This window comes from Sardina pilchardus, chromosome 1 (assembly GCF_963854185.1).
Source record: "Sardina pilchardus chromosome 1, fSarPil1.1, whole genome shotgun sequence".
In the NCBI taxonomy this organism is placed as follows: domain Eukaryota; kingdom Metazoa; phylum Chordata; class Actinopteri; order Clupeiformes; family Clupeidae; genus Sardina; species Sardina pilchardus.
Genome location: NC_084994.1, coordinates 27,982,174 through 27,994,837, shown reverse-complemented (window position 1 = coordinate 27,994,837; position 12,664 = coordinate 27,982,174). Strand labels below are relative to the sequence as shown.

The following is a 12,664-nucleotide window of genomic DNA, read 5'->3' as shown; positions in this document are numbered from 1 at the left end:
TATGATTTTGCTATTGAATTACCATAGCTTGTTTTAGGTCTTTCAATACTGAGACCTCAGGTGAGGGACAAGCAGTGTTGGGATCCCTAAAATGCTTTAACATTTCTAAACAGGCTGAATCACTGCAAGCTCTCCCAAACAAACTGTCAAACCATGGCATCAGTGCTGCAAAGAACACCTTCCCATCTGAGAGAACTGGACATGAGTGACAATGACCTGCAGGATGAAGGAGTGAAGCTGCTCTGTGCAGGATTAAGAAAACCGCAGTGCAAGCTGGAGACACTGAGGTCAGTTGACAAATGTGATGCAAGTACCATGCACATCTCTATCTAGTATCCTGTCCTGTCCACACTGAAAATTACCTCTCAGTTAGGTCTGATAAAGCTAATGCCCTACCTAGAGTCTGTCCAAAAAAAAGGAAGTTATACACGAAATTAAGCGATGGCACACAGCCCCCTAAACTCGTTTGATGAGAAGCAACCCTCAGTTCACGTTGAGTTCTTATGAGAAGTCATTTCACAAGTTGCAGGTTGTCACAAGCCGTCAGCTTGTACAAATACATGGTGTATTGAGAAAGTCAGTGTTGTCATCACTGGGTGGTGGTTGGGAACTGTAGTCTATGATGGACTAGATGCCTTTCCACAAGCCCCTGAGTCATTTCACAAGTTAAGGATTGTCACAAGCCGTCAGCATGTACAAATACATGGTAAGTGTATTGAGGAAGTCAGTGTTGTTGTCATCACTGGGTGGTGGTTGGGAACTACAGTATAGTCTATGATGGACTGGATGCCTTTCCACAAGCCCCTGAGTCATTTCACAAGTTGGACTGGATGTCTTGCCACAAGTACCTGAAGTCTTTGGAGTCAGTAAAGTGATTCTGAATTGTTCTGTCCATAAGCAGGCTTTGCTATTGTGACGCCCTGATACAGGTTGGCTCTAGCAGATCTAAGAGCATCTTTGTCCCCTTGAAGGTAGCAACTGGAAATGTGTATGAATGACTCCATGAAAGAGTTGAGTGACCTACAGCATACCCTGTCTGAAAACATGAGATCATGATCTCTCATATGGTGAACTTAAGATAAGACCAAAAGGTCCATGCTGGGATAGCACAGAGTAGTTTGAAAGATTGTGGATTCGATTCCAGCGTTGTCCCCTTGAGTGAGGCACTTAACCCCAAGTCACTCTGGGGAGAATGCCCCTTGTAATAGAAGTGAATGTAAGTCTCTTTGGATAAAAGCATCTGCTACATAAATGTAAATGTAAATCCATGCAGTGGCCTCATTCAGGGCCAGGAAGCAAACTGAGGTGAGACTCATCAGACAAGTGAGAGAGATTTTGAGTTTGTTTCACATGCTTCGTTATTGTTTTTTACTGGAATGAAGATTGAACGCTGCATCAACCACAGAAACGTCATTTTCCCTACCAACACCTTTAGATTTTTCTTACACATCACCTGTGTTTGTTAAACAGGCTGAATCAGTGTCACCTCTCTAAAGCAAGCTGTGAAATGATGGCATCAGTGCTGCAGAGGACACCTTCCCATCTGAGAGAACTGGACATGAGTGACAATGACCTGCAGGATGAAGGAGTGAATCTGCTCTGTGTGGGACTAAGAGTTCCACAATGCAAGCTTGAGACACTGAGGTCAGTTGACAAATGTAATAAAGTACTATGCACATCTCTATCTGGTATCTTGTCCTCTCCACACTGAAAATGACCTCTCAGTTAAGTCTGATCAAGCTACCTGCTGCCCTACCAAAGTTCAACACAGCCCACACTCATAGTGAATCTCTACATGTGCAGTTCCACACAGGTGTATAAGGAAGGCCCAACAGGTGAAATTCAGCATAAACTCTTCAGAAATGATTTGGGTCAGTCTGTTGCTCTCTTTGGCTCATTAGGTGGCAATATACTGTATACAGTTGTGTCATATTTCATTCATAACAGTGTAAAAGCAGTAAATAAAGGGTAAAGGATAAAACTTACATCTCCATGTTAAACCTTGCAGATTGTAAAAAAAGTTTGATTCCTTTAGAACTGACAATGAGCTCCTGTGCACAGATCATGAATATTGTTGTAATATATGTTTATACTTTATATATCTCTAACATATCTGCAAACTGTCTTCTTTGTTCCCAATGTGATGTATTGAATTCAGAAAGATTATCCATAAACGCTGACACATAATCAACATTTGGAATGCTTGCGAGTAGACATACCTGGCAACTAAGTATGTGTTAACTGTGAACTACGTAGTTTTACTAAAACCTCAGGATTCACGGTGTCATACCCTGCTAATGAATTCAGTGTCGGACATTCAGCTCGGTGCGTTGGTTGCCCACAAGGTGGCCACAAATTCATTCATTCATTCACTCATTCACTCATTCACTCATTCATTCACTCATTCATTCATTCATTCATTCATTCATTCATTCACTCACTCACTCACTCACTCACTCACTCACTCACTCACTCACTCACTCACTCACTCACTCAACAACATGAATCAATCTCATATGTTTGTGTTTCCTGTTGTAAGCTAAAGTCATACTGTATTTAAAGAGGAACTATGCAGGATTGGCGATTTCATCTCTGGTTTCGGTTTCGTTTTTCGTTTTCGCTCGCTTTATGCTTGCATTTTCTCTGCAGAGCTTCCCCGACAGCTTTAGCGTGTATATTTATACATGTATAGGCTATATTTAAATATATAAATTGCAAGCGTGGTTCTTCGTCTCAGACTTCCAGATGTAAACAAGGAGCAATCGTCTCCTGCAGAAAGTTGCATAGGGTCTCTTTAATATACACTGTTATTTAGAGGATGGCCAGGCTTTCTGCCAGTTGAAGTTAAACTGAGGCCTACATTTAGCTAGTCTGATTTCTTAATGTTGCTTATTAGATCCTTCTGTAATCTTATTTTGTGCATGATGGCAGTTAGTTCTCTCGGATAAAGGGGTGAATTGTTTCAGTATGTGCACACATATTGTAGCACGGTTTGCTGCCTGCTTGTCAATCTTTGGAATAAATCAGCTGCAGTATGTGTCAACTGTGAACAACATTGGTTTTGAGTCGGAGTGACTTTTATTGCACTTAGTTTATGTAGATGGGGAGAGCCCTCGCCCCTGGTTGCTACCTGATTGGAGCCTGGAGCTGGTGAATTGAGTAACTCGTTAGAGGCCTTGTATGCTGAACATGCCGTGAACCCTTTCTCGGTATCTGCCGATCGCTGTGGATTCCCTTTTTTTGAGTCATTGGATTAGAGCCAAGTAAAGCAGTTATCATTTTTAGGTCAAAACACTGTAATTAATTGGATGCAAGATGGCTAGGCCTCATTGTACTTGAGACTACAGTAGATTATAGACATTGTACTTTACACTACAATTGATTATACCTGAGACAATATTTCAGTTTCACAATTTTGTCCTCACGGTTTTTGCTGCACAAACACTTTTAGGCAAATCAAAATGTATAGTAACCTTGCTTATGATGTTGAGTTCTGTCATAATTCTGTCAAATGTATTGCAGATTTGTTGGCTGTAAACTCACAAATAAATCGTGTGAGATTGTGGCTTTGGTTCTGCAGTCATCAAACTCCCTGATGGAACTGGACCTGAGTCACAATAACCTGGGAGTTTCTGGAGTCCAGCTCCTCTCTAAGGGACTGTCTAGTCCCCACTGTAAACTGCAGACATTAAGGTTGGTGTACATTAAGGCAAGGAATATCCTGATATTTGTTTATTTACTTAATTACAGTGCATGAAAATGCACTGTACTGTTCTTCCTAGTTAGAGTGCATGCAAATGCACTCTACTGTTATCCGGTTTCTTCTTATTATTATTATAGGCGATTATTCTTCTTCTAACGCTTTTTAGAGTGCATGAAAATGCACTCTACTGTTATGCTGTTTATTTTTATTATCGATATTATTCTTCTTCAGACACTTTTTGTGCGTTCAATTCAGCTTCAACTGTTCGACGTAGAAACTTCATTCAAACTGCGCTGCGTAGGTCTTACTTAGGTGACTTCAGCTATGTAATTTTCAACTTTGAAAACTTTATCGTTTAATTTATATGAATTTTTTAAAACATTTTTCTCCCATAGACTTAAAGGGATAATCCGGAGTGAAATGCACTTTAGATCAATTTTTCGGACTATTGGGAGTACATACGTTGAGTTGACACCAAAATCATGTCATTCGGATGTATTTTGAGAATGTTCCAGTTCACCGTTTTTAGCCAAAACTCGTTAGCCTGGAAGTGACCGGGGCAAGTCCTTTCGCCGCTACAAAACGCTATTTTTATACCTCTTCTACTGTTCCAACCAACACTACACTTACGTGGTAGTGAGTAGAGGGTCCCTAAAGCCAAACCGAAGTATGTGTTTGTTAAACAGGCTGAATCAGTGTCACCTCTCTAAAGCAAGCTGTGAAATGATGGCATCAGTGCTGCAGAGGACACCTTCCCATCTGAGAGAACTGGACATGAGTCACAATGACCTGCAGGATGAAGGAGTGGAGCTGCTCTGTGTGGGACTAAGAGATCCACAATGCAAGCTGGAGACACTGAGGTCAGTTGACAAATGTAATGCAAGTACCATGCACATCTCTATCTGGTATCTTGTCTTCTCCACACTGAAAATGACCTCTCAGTTAGGTCTGATCAAGCTACCTACTGCCCTACCAAAGTTCAACACAGCCCACATTCATAATGAATCACTGCATGTACAGTTCCACACAGGTGTATAAGAAAGACCCAACAGGTGAAATTCAGCATAAACTCTTCAGAAATGATTTGGGTCAGTCTGTTGCTCTCTTTGGCTCATTAGGTGGCAATATACTGTATACAGTTGTGTCATATTTCATTCATAACAGTGTAAAAGCAGTAAATAAATGGAAAGGATAAAACGCAATGTTAAACCATGCAGATTGTAAAAAAGTTTGATTCCTTTAGAACTGACAATGATCTCCTGTGCACAGATCATGAATATTGTTGTAATATATTTTTATACTTTATATATCAGTAATATATCTGCACACAGTCTTCTTTGTTCCCAAATGTGATTATTCATAAACGCTGGCACATAATCAAAATTTGGAATGCTTGCGAGTAGACATACCATTGTCATTAACATCCCAGATGGCTATAAGAACTATAAGTATGTGTTAACTGTGAAGAACATAGTTTTACTAAAACCTCAGGATTCACGGTGTCATACCCTGCTAATTAATTGAGTGTCGGACATTCAGCTCGGTGCGTTGGTTGCCCGCCAGGTGGCCACAAATTCATTCATTCATTCACTTATTCATTCATTCATTCATTCACTCACTCAACAACATGAATCAATCTCATATGTTTGTGTTTCCTGTTGTAAGATAAAGTCATATTTAATATATACTGTTATTAAGAGGATGGCCAGGCTTTCTGCCAACTGAAGTTAAACTGAGGCCTACATTTAGCTAGTCTGATTTCTTGATGTTGCTTATTAGTGAAGAGTTTGGGAAGATGGTATGATGCAAGCCTTAATGATAAGGTACAGGTTGAAGAATTAAGACAGGTCACTAGGCAAGGTATTACAAAAATTGACAAGTCAGGACTACCAGGTAAGCTTAAGTTGTGGTGTTTGCAGTTTGGCTTATTGCCCCGGCTAATGTGGCCATTGACAGTCTATGACAAATGTAATGCAAGTACCATGCACATCTCTATCTGGTATCTTGTCTTCTCCACACTGAAAATGACCTCTCAGTAAGGTCTGATCAAGCTACCTACTGCCCTACCAAAGTTCAGCACAGCCCACACTCACAGTGGATCACTACATTTACAGTTCCACACAGGTGTATAAGAAAGACCCAACAGGTGAAATTCAGCATAAAATCTTCAGAAATTATTTTGGTCAGTCTGTTGCTCTCTTTGGCTCATTAGGTGGCAATATACTGCAACAGTCGTGTCATATTTCATTCATAACAGTGTAAAGCAGTAAATAAAGGGAAAGGATAAAACTTACATCTCCATGTTAAACCTTGTCTCTGTCAGGTACATCAAACAGAGTAGATGATGGGCTTAAAATTCAGAAAGATTATTCATAAATGCTGGCACATAATCAAATCTGACCGCAGATTTGGAATGCCTGCAAGTAGACATACTGTACATCATCTCATAAACATCCCAGATGCAACTATAAGTAATGGTACGTGTTAACTGTGAACAACATAGTTTAGCTAAATTTGCTGACACTGGCCCTATGTTCAATGAGAAGTACATGAAGCAGGTCATTTAAAAAAATCTATCTAAACTATCTAACCGAGTGTCAATCACTGCTCATGTACACGCATTTCATAGCGTCCTCCCCTCCTACCTCCCCTGCTCTCTATCGCTCTCCCTTGTGGGGAGGAGGAGGTGAGGGACTGAAGTTCTTCGCAATACCCTGCCTATGGGACCTTTAATTGAGTGTCGGACATTCGACTGGGTGTGTCGGTTGTGCGCCAGGTGGCCATAAATTAATTGATTAATTGATCAGTCCACTCTGCAGCATTTAGAGAAGGAACTGTCAGGCTACAAAGTCTGTAATTGCTGCAGGAGGAGGATTCTGTGATGAAAACTCATTTCAAGCACAACTCCATTCTTACAAGCAGAAACTATTATTTTAGTCTGTGCCCTCTAATCATTTCCCTCCTTGTTTGAAGGATAATGTGCCAGTTACGTTACAGGATGTTAATAAGAATGTCTTTTTTTTTCAAAATAAAAAATGTTTATAGTAATGAGATAGTAAAGGATAAAAATGTATTCATGCCACCATTCTGTTTTCTGATGTCTGTCTCTTGTCCTCTCACTCTATGCAGACTTGCTGGTTGTGAGCTAACAGAGGAATCCTGTAAGGCTGTAGCCTCTGCTTTGCAGTCCTCCATCTCCCTAAAGGAACTGGACCTGAGTCACAATGACCTGAAGGATTCTGGAGTTCAGCTTCTCTCTACAGGACTCAGTAGCCCTCACTGTAAACTGACATCTTTAAGGTTTGTATGTGCACACATATTGTGGCACTGTTGGCTGCCTGTCTGTAAATCTTTGGAATAAATTATCAGCTGCAGTATGTGTTAAAACATCAGTGAGTCAGTGCCAGCTTTTGAAAACAAGCTGTGAAATGATGGCATCAGTGCTGCAAGGGACACCTTCCCAGCTCTGACTTGCAGGATGCAGTTTAAGATCAAGGAAATTGTCATGTTGATATTAACAGAATGACAGTAGATCCAGAGGTGATTACCAGAGTATTTAAAATTACATGCTTTAACAAGGCAACAGGGCCAGATGGCATGTCTGCTTCTCTTATTAAAACATTTGCAGAGGAACTCCCACCGGCCTGGCATCCACTCTTTCAGCTCTCTATAGATTCCCAGTGTGATGTGGCAGCTCATAGGCGCGTCCTAATGGCGGCCGCTATGAGCTTTCATCTGCAGTTTACCGTTTGAACTCACTCATGCTGATAAATTCACTCCTGTCCTCCACCGCTACATGTACTCATTGTTCATTCCCCACGCTGTGTGTATTGTTAGTGTGTGTAGAAACAGAAGGGTGCACACATACTGAAAACTGTGCCAGACATTTCAATCACCTTTCATTCATTCATTCCATATAAAAGGATGTTTATTGAAAATATCCATATATGGCAGTAACATCAGACAGGTTACATCTTACAAATATCTAGGGATCCACGTTTGATACAGATCTTAACTGGCACACGTGGCAAATATTTAGACAAAAATGCACCAGCGTCTCCATTTCCTGCGGAGACAGAGAGTCTTTGGGGTTTATTGGGGTTAATTTGTTATAGAGCCACCATAGAGTCCATCTTGCACTATGGCATCACCAGCTGGTTTTGAAATCGTACAGTTAAGTTCAAGGCCCAACTACGTACTGTGGTCAAAACAGCTGGACAAATGATGGAGTCCCTGCTCCCCTCACTCTCCAAGACATATCTGAGCAGTCCACTCTACAGCAGGCTGACAGAATTCTGTCTGACCCCTCCCATGTGCTGTACCAAGAATATGAGCTCATGAACACAGGAAGGAGGTACAGGGTCCCTTTCTGTTTAGCACAATCACTACAAACATTCCTCTGTCCCCCTGTCAGTCAACATGATGAATGGGCAACGTGGGCAGAACAGTAGGAAGGCCCAAAACCAATACTAAGTGCTGAGTAGGGGGCTGTGTATGGGGGCTGAACTGAGTGGAGATGTGCTGAGGCTGTGGTGTATGGATGTGCTGTGTGTGACTGGAGAGTACAGAGAGAGAGAGAGAGTGAGTGTCTACTTTGGGACTGTGCTTAATGGGACTGGGTGGGAGAGAGTGCTATTTATGGGCTATTTATTGGCCTTTTAACATGATGGGAGTGTCATTTATGGCATGACAGATGGCTGTGAATGTGTGCCCTTTTTGTATTTTACATATTTATTTACTCTATGTATAGGATATATGCTATGTCCTGTGATGTGTTGTGTATTGTGGCTGTGGCAGCTTACCCCATATCCAAAACACATTTCTCCCTTGGGAGACCTAATAAAGGAACCTTGACCTTGATGCAGGAATTTCAGAATAGTGGAAAAGAGAATGCAAAAGTCAATTAGATACATTTAGTCTTATCTGATTAATCAGGAAGAGAACAATTATTTGCCAATTATTTTGTAAGTTAAGTTAACCCCTGGGAACATGAATCACCCCTGCTGCCCACATGACACTACAAGACAACAACAACAAGTGTGCAATGTAGTGTTTCTCCAGTCCATGTCCCTGCTGTGTACATAATGTGAGTGCTACACACATCTGTGCCTGTGTCCATCCTCATGAGATACAGTGACCTCATGGCGCTGAAGGATGGCCTGAAAATGTCCAGTGTTCAAAGACTGACCTTCCACTCTCCTTTGAAACAGGCTCAATCTGTGCCATCTCTCTAAAGCAAGCTGTGAAATGATGGCATCCGTGCTGCAAAGTGCACCTTCCCATCTGAGAGAACTGGACATGAGTGACAATGACCTGCAGGATGAAGGAGTGGAGCTGCTCTGTGTGGGACTAAGAGATCCACAATGCAAGCTGGAGACACTGAGGTCAGTAATTAGGAATGTTTTGTAATATAGTATTTTACCCACCACATAGTAAGAAACACCAGTGTGCCTGTGCATAACGTCAAATTGGACATCTGTGAATATTGATATTGATCTGCACTTGTTATGTTAAATGGTGACATTTTGAGATTGTCAGTCAAAGTGACTGAATATGCAAATTACTTGTACACTTCAATGCATTATCCTTCATTTATAATTAAGAAAGAGCATTTCTTGTTTCAGACTGTCTGGTTGTCTCATCACACATGAGGGCTGTTCTCTCTTGTCCTCTGCCCTCAAATCAAACCCCTCCTACCTGAAACAGCTGGACCTGAACTACAATCACCCAGGAGACTCAGGTGTCAGAGAGCTCACAGACAGACTGAATGATCCCGGCTGTAAACTAGAGACGTTGAGGTGAGATGTATTACATCTTGGATGACTTTCTAGTGGAGCTGTTCATCCATTTGTGTCCTGTGTTGGAGAGCTTTCTGTGTGGAGACTGGATATTCTGTCACGTTTCCAGATTATTCCCATCCACATATTAAACTGGGCATGATGTGGCCCTTTAAGCACTGCAAGTAAAAGGCAATCCCCCAGACCTACACACACATATGAGGCTTGTGAACAGTTTGCACTTTATTTAAAGCAAGTTTTAGAATTCATAACACAAGATGGGCTACCATGTCTGCCCAGGCTACAGAAGATGATTAGGCACAGCTTGCACAGTGACCCACTGATGGGTGAAGGAGAACCAAGCTTTGAACAATTAGTAGGTAAATAAAGAGATACATAAATCATTTAAATACATTAATAATGTCCACAACACAGGGGGCAATAAAGACCACTTACATGGTGTAAGGAAAAGCACATTCATATTTGCACATGTTCAACTCCCAATGAGGAAGTTCATGATGCACTTGCAGAGGGAGGGGATAAGGCCCAGCATGAGAAGTTTGTCTGTTAGTCTGAAGGGACTGATGCTGTTTCACTAGTTCACCCATTGGATTGCTTAGACTGAGTGCAGAGAATAGTGAGTTTGACTTCTTAGCTGGCCATGGTCCTGGGATGCCAATAGCAGGATCATATGCAAGTGATTCCTGCTAACACCCCCTATGGATGCGATATAATTCAGTGTTTAGAGTTCATAGTGAAATGGAGCAGGGGGGGATGGGAGGCTTTACAACTCCAGCATGACGTAAAGGGCAGTAAGGAGGGTTTTATCCTCTACTAACGGAAATGGGGTGAGTGATGGCTGTAAATCAACCCTATGGTGTCCTCCCGAACTTTGATTAGAAGCATCATTTCACTATTTCGGCTATTGGATTGGTTAGACTGAGTGCAGAGAATAGCGAGTTTAGCTTGGTAGCTGGCCATGGTCCTGGGATGCCAATAGTGGAGATCACATGTGTGATGACCAAGCATACGATTTCCATTGCTAGGGATCCGTTAGTGCTCATGACTAGAAGTGAAGGCTGAATAGTGCGTATCTGCCCAACTTAGCCTGAGACCGGTGGGAAAAGCATCTGTGATGGAGAGTGAGCTGGATGGGGAGGACTGTGTAATGATATGAGATGTAGTGATTTAGTGTAGGCAAGAGTGAGCATCTTCTCTGTTGACCAGATTGGTGGAAGTATAATAGGAGACTGAGAATGTAGAATCGCCATGGCTGCAGCGAGGTAAGGGGATGCATTGCCACCGTTAGAATAGAAGTGGAAAGACTGTAAGAAAATGTGTTATGGTAAGTATGTTCTAGACACTGGAATAAATTGACAGAAAGGTGATTTACATGTAGAAGAGTGGAGGAGAGGCTCATTAAGCGTATTTCAGTCAGTGTTACTGGTTGGTCAATATGCTCTGTTTGATATGATCCTTTAGGCTACTATGATCCATGGCTTGTAGATAAGAACACGTGGATGCAGATCTACACCAGATTCACCTCACTATGCCACATTTCCTCACTACATCTCAACGGCCAAATGGCAAATATGAGTGCGAGGCTGAAAGTGATCCTGGAACAGAATCTGTTGCTATGATAAATGTGGGCCTCCTGCATGACTTAAAGGGATAGTTTGGGTTTTAAGACACGAAGTTATATGGGTTCCCTGTCAGCAACGTTGTGCATCAGCACTGACTTACCCCGCAACAGCGTCCTGTGAGCCGAGATCCAGCCGGTTTTTGATGCTGAAGAAAGTAGTCCGGCAAGTTTCTGGGTCACGAAAGTAAAGTGTTTTTCTTCTCAAAACCATATGCGTTCAAAAGAGTGATATATTTGCACCACAAAAACGTTGTCCAGGAAAAATTCAAACCTCGTTATCACTTACTTATTTTTCGCGATTCCTATCACTGCGCGCTACTGACAGCTGGACAACGTTTTTGTGGTGCAAATATATCACTCTTTTGAACGCATATGGTTTTGAGAAGAAAAACACTTTACTTTCGTGACCCCAGAAACTTGCCGGACTACTTTCTTCAGCATCAAAAACGATCAAAAACCGGCTGGATCTCGGCTCACAGGACGCTGTCGGGGGGTAAGTCAGTGCTGATGCACAACGTTGCTGACAGGGAACCCATATAACTTCGTGTCTTAAAATCCGAACTATCCCTTTAAGGTGGAAACTGCATTCCAGATCATGAGCAGGTTGTGAGTTATCAGAGCAGCGCAGGGGTCTGGCATATCCTGCGTCTGCATTCTGTGCATGCGGTGCTGGCTAAGTGTGTGACTATTACATCCACGCGGCAGGTGGAGGTGTAGCGTGCCTCCAGATTTTGTGCAAGCGGGGTGGACGTTTGAGCAGTGGCCCAGATTGTGTTGTGCTTGCTGCTGGGCTCAGTGAAATATAGCTATGATTTACGGAGAACCATGATCAAGTTGGACGTGGTTGAACTACACCGTGATACACGCAAGCACACGGGAGTGGCAACTGTGTTGCGCTTGCTTGGAGCAGCGGCGGCCATTCATGTGTTGCACGAGCCATGAGAACGATGGGTGTCAGGGCTCAGTGGAGCTTTTGCAACATTTCTCAGAGCTCAGCAGAGCTGTTGCTGCATGGGTCTCAGTAGAGCTGTTGCTGCATGGGTCTCTGCAGAGCTGTTGCTGCATGGGTCTCAGTAGAGCTGTTGCTGCATGGGTCTCAGTAGAGCTGTTGCTGCATGGGTCTCAGCAGAGCTGTTGCTGCATTGGTCTCAGTAGAGCTGTTGCTGCATGGGTCTCAGTAGAGCTGTTGCTACATGGGTCCAAGGGCTCATTTCATCCTATCTGCGGCAGCCTTTAAGCAACAATTGGAACTGGGCTGGAAGAAAACTAGAAAGTTAGAAAGTCATTTGCGTGAATAATATCCAATATTCAGCATGATACAACATACAACACAGTATACATGATAGGCAGATAAGGCATGAATAGGTATGAAATGATGAGTAGGTAGATGGCATGAAATGATAGGCATGAAATGATGGGCATGAAATACGTGAGTAGGCAGATGGAATGGAATGTTGTTCCATGGCACTGATGGTGCAGGGAAGTCCAGCGAGGCTCTGGGCATGGAATGGGTAGAGGGTAGAGGGGCAAAGGGAGGGAGCA

At 42.5% G+C, this 12,664-nt stretch overlaps 1 protein-coding gene across 1 annotated transcript in view; it reads left to right on the top strand.

Moving 5' to 3' along the window:
* The window catches only part of LOC134077883 (NACHT, LRR and PYD domains-containing protein 12-like), a 67,536-nt gene that overhangs the window by 19,780 nt on the left and 35,092 nt on the right, over window positions 1–12,664 (top strand). The window contains exons 7-11 of the mRNA XM_062533525.1: window positions 114–287; window positions 1,471–1,644; window positions 3,523–3,693; window positions 8,914–9,087; window positions 9,328–9,501. Coding sequence (XP_062389509.1) covers window positions 114–287; window positions 1,471–1,644; window positions 3,523–3,693; window positions 8,914–9,087; window positions 9,328–9,501 — 867 coding nt within the window. The remainder of the gene's footprint in view (window positions 1–113; window positions 288–1,470; window positions 1,645–3,522; window positions 3,694–8,913; window positions 9,088–9,327; window positions 9,502–12,664) is intronic.